Source organism: Protomyctophum bolini, assembly GCF_963924005.1.
Source record: "Protomyctophum bolini genome assembly, chromosome: 18".
Taxonomy (NCBI): Eukaryota; Metazoa; Chordata; class Actinopteri; order Myctophiformes; family Myctophidae; genus Protomyctophum; species Protomyctophum bolini.
In genome coordinates this window covers 20,283,919-20,288,445 of record NC_137879.1, presented here as the reverse complement: position 1 = coordinate 20,288,445, position 4,527 = coordinate 20,283,919, and the positions used below count along the sequence as shown (strand labels likewise).

The 4,527-nt window shown below is 37.1% G+C and overlaps 1 protein-coding gene across 1 annotated transcript; it reads right to left on the bottom strand.

Moving 5' to 3' along the window:
* Positions 1-2,022: 2,022 nt before the first annotated feature.
* ptges3l (prostaglandin E synthase 3 like) lies at positions 2,023-4,244 on the bottom strand (the record flags this gene model as incomplete). The annotated part of the gene is made up of 6 exons (XM_080790031.1): positions 2,023-2,031; positions 2,580-2,669; positions 2,930-3,028; positions 3,458-3,524; positions 3,827-3,940; positions 4,207-4,244. The coding sequence occupies 6 exons, from the start codon at positions 4,242-4,244 to the stop codon at positions 2,023-2,025; spliced, it is 417 nt and encodes a 138-aa protein (XP_080646157.1).
* Between the last annotated feature and the right edge of the window lie 283 nt (positions 4,245-4,527).

Sequence of the window (4,527 nt, the reverse complement as noted above, 5' to 3'; positions counted from 1 at the left end):
TATACTGTATCTGTTCAACTGCAACCCTATGGCACTATTTATAGACCAGTTGTATTCCAGCTGCTTGGGGTAAATGAATCCCTCAACCCCCGCCCCCCGACCCTTTAGGGGTTGGCTCTGGAACTCTCTGGAAAGCTGAGGAATCTGTGTGTTTACTTCAAAGCTGACTGATTGTGTGTGGATAAAAGCAAATCATAAAAGCATCATTAATATGTTGCTTATATATCTCTCGAGTCTCGAGACAGATTGTTAAGGTGCTGTTTTCACTTTGTTTTGTTGATGGGTTCCCATATTGCTTTCTAAACGTAATTTTTGTTAAACCATGCAGTAAACACGGGTATATTTTAATATATACAGCAATACATGGCAACTTGAGGTACTCTTCTTTAATATTTCATCATGACTTTTCACAAAAAAACAAAAAAAATCATATCCTGGGGGGGCCCTATCATAGGGGGGAAAGATCGATGAAATATGTGGGTATTATTTTAATAAATATCACACCCGTGTGAAGTGAGGGGCACTATTATAATCATACATCATCATATATCATCTAATTCTGGCCAATCACAATTTGCGTCCTCACTTTTCCGTCTTCACTTTTCTGCCCTGACTTTTAGCTTCAATATGTACTTTGCTCAGCCAATTAAATCATCGCTATGGGGTGATCAGTCAATCACTAGCCAATGTTTGTGTTCACACAAACCCAGAAAGCTGGGCAGAGGGGCTAGCACCCCTTTGGTCCACCCATTCCTGGGTGTATGGGATTTTTCTCTATCACTAAACTCAGGTGAAATTCACCCGAACGCCTGTAGAAACAGGGATATGGGCAGGGAAACAAACATATCATCTATAATATGATCACTGAGCATCATGAATGTACTGAAAGACCCACCCACCCCATACATGATCAACAACATTTTGAAAATTGCAAAAATATAATTGTCCGGTTGAAAATCACCTGTGTTTTAGTGTTCTAGGGTTAAGCAAGTATTAATAATAATAAGGGGTGCACGATTATGAAATTATGACCGATATACGATCTCCGATTATTTGCATTCAGGTTTTTTATAACAGAAGCCCAGGGGCAAGTATTAAACAGACATAATACAATATGAAAATAAAACTCAATCCCCTATCCCACCCTCCCCCCACCCACAACACCAAGGATAGTCAGAAAAACAGTCAGATTATTTAAGACATATCTGCCAATAATGATTCTGATCGATTCCAATATTATACAGAGGACCACAATGGAAACAAGCCTAGGCCCTAGGCGGGGCTTGGCCCAAAGCCTGTTAATAAAGTATTCAATCAATCAATAAATAGCCTATACTACTCTTTTCACAACTGAATGAGATGAGTACACAAATTAAATGAATAAAAATGTAAAGTTTATTTTTTTACTTTACATATTTGAATTGGCTTTTGTTCTAGACTAGAAGTACTAGACACTTTTGATTTATATTGAACTCATTGATGAGTTTATTTTTCTTTCCTGGTGAAAACCGATTAAATAATCGGGATTATTTTGAGACATTTTTTATGGACGATATGGCAGATTCCGATATGCTACCGATTATATTGTGCATTCTTAAGAATAATAGCTCAAATGTATATAGTGCTTATCTAAATACCCAAAGTGCTTTACATAAAGCACTATATAGGACCAGACTTTAATCAAGAATACAAAAACAGCATTACAACATGATTAGGAACATGGAGGGACAATCAATGTAGTTCACCAAAACACACACAGAACAATAAATTGGTTAAAAAGCATTTAATTTAAAGTCTATGCAGCATACACAAAGCAATAATTGTCAATAATGTCATATTACAAAATGTCACATACATAAGTAAAAAAAATTGGACAAGCCAACAAACGTCAGCACAAAAGTGTTAAAATATGTACAAAGTTTAGCACATGCTCTTCTAGAGGTGAGACTAGTATCAGTGCACTTCTCATGGCAGCTAACAACGATCCAGAACCAGAAGTGCAGATCCATGTATGGGGAACGATCAGTCAGACTGAGGGAGAAGAAGAAGGTGATCACAATCATTATTTCATGATAGGATTATATTGAAATATATAATTTGTGATGGGGGTAAACGTGTAAAATATGAATTATGTAATACTATTACTATAATGAGTATATCATTCATTTGGTTAATATTATTACAGTTACTACGTCAAGTATTTCTTAAAAAAACTATATATCAAATGTATTATTATTATTTATTTTTAATAGATTACTATACTTACATCACTGAAATCATCCATAGTAGGTTTTGGTCCTATGTTTTTGCCCACAATTTCATTCATCGTCTGAAAAGGAAGAACAAACCTTTATGAGTATTTTGTTGTATATACTTCCACTTCAATTTAGACAAATCGTGAAAAACAGCACTTTGAGATACACATAGATGCAATACATTGGGATCAACTGAGATATTCTATACAGCACATTAAGATCAAGTGAACTATAGCTACAGTGCATTGAGATCCAACCATAGAGGATCCAACAGAGATAGCTAACAGTACTTCGAGATGCAGCTGATCTTACAGCTCAACTCACATCCATATAATTGTCATACTCTTCCTTTCCATCATCTTCCTCATGTTCCCAGTCTCTCCAGTTGTCAAAGTCTGTAGCGATCCAGCTGGGCTACATAGAAACATGGAGAAAGACCACATGATGACTGTGCTATTAACCAATGAAGCCCTATACTTCATCATATGATATGACCAAAATAAGAAATTAACCAATTTAAAAACTCACAACGCATTGCATTGTGAGCTTGTAGATCAGCAAACACTGACACTCTGACAGTACAGTACTCCATTATTAGCAACACATAGGCCAATTATAGTAAATATATATTTCAAAGTAAGTTTTACTGTATATCCTGAAGAACATTGAAATACCTTGGCCTCGTGTTTCTGCAGTCGAGGCCATGGCACATCACCCTTGAGCTTCCTCAGCAACAGATTGATGGTACGATCATTCACCTTCTCTCTGCAATCCTTTTGAGCAGGGAAAGTTTATTATATTCTTTATTATATTCATATTTTGTTACAATGTGTAATATGCAAAGAAGATATCGTCGCTGTCAGGAGGAAACCACCTAACTCCATTTTAGATTTTTTTGTTTTTTATTTTTTTGTTTATTTTCGTTGTGAGCTTGTCGATCTGCTATTTTCAGCAAAGATATTTAATGTTGAGCAAAAACATTAAAGACACTATAGCATAGAGCCCTGTGATCCTAAAGAAAGAAAAGGTTATGGTCAGGTGAGGAGAAACCACCTAACCAGGAAATGAAAAATATACTTTTCAGGAAATAAAGAACACCTTATATTTTTTAAACAATGCAATACTGCTTCAATTTAAGATCAAGTGAACTACAGCTGGTATTGTGACTATATAATGGATAATACAAAAAAGTGGATTCTTACCGCGACCATGAGTTTGTCATAAAGTTTCAACTCGTTGTAGATCCAATCATCTTCATCATTTTTGCAACTGTTGTAGGTACACAGAAGATACAACAGATTATTATACACAGAGATTACAATGCATGAATGCACACAGTCAGAGAATAGGCTACAATAGATGTACAGAGGATACAATATAGCCTACTATTCAGCTGAATTTATATACTGTGCATGCGTGCGTGCGTGCGTGCGTGTGTGTGTGTGTGTGTGTGTGTGTGTGTGTGTGTGTGTGTGTGTGTGTGTGTGTGTGTGTGTGTGTGACAGAGATTAGAGAGGTGAGAGAGAGAGTGTGTGAGAGACGAGGGGAGATAACAATAGTTCTTGACTCACCGTAGAATAATTTTTTCCTTCTGAAATTCAACCTGGACATTCTTTGGTTTCTGCACACAGACGTTGACAGTGACATACTTTTTCCTGTCAAACCATATCATCCTTGCTGGTTGGCTATTAGGAAACAAAAGCAGTGTTAGCTCAAGCATTAGGTCAATGATGTGACGGCCCTGCCCTGATGATAACTTTATGAAAGTTTGTGCTCTTTAATAAACTTTCATAGTTATCATCATCACCATTGCCCTTATACTCTGCTTATTCACGAGGATTTACTTATACATTAGAAGCACATGATGTATTTTGACATAGACTAAGAGACCCCAAACCAAGATTTCATATTACATAGTCCAGTGACAAACTCTGAAACTCACAACACTTACCTCTCCTCTGGCCTGATAATCTTTGGAGCCTTGTTCATTGTGTTCTGTAGGCAATTCAGAGGGTAGATATTTGTATGGTATTTTCGCTGAGTACTTGAACTGAACAGAGATACAAAGAGTACAAAGTAACAAATGCAACCCTGTCCCTGTGGCACTATTTTTAGACCATTGTTATCACCTGCTTTGGGGACATGACTCCCTCAACCACTTGGGGGTTGGCTGTGGGAAAGCTGAGGAATCTGATGGTTAACAGTGGTTATCAGGACCACCCCCATTTGGATGGGAGGGGGCTCAGGAGGGTTGGGGGAAGGTGTTAAAGGG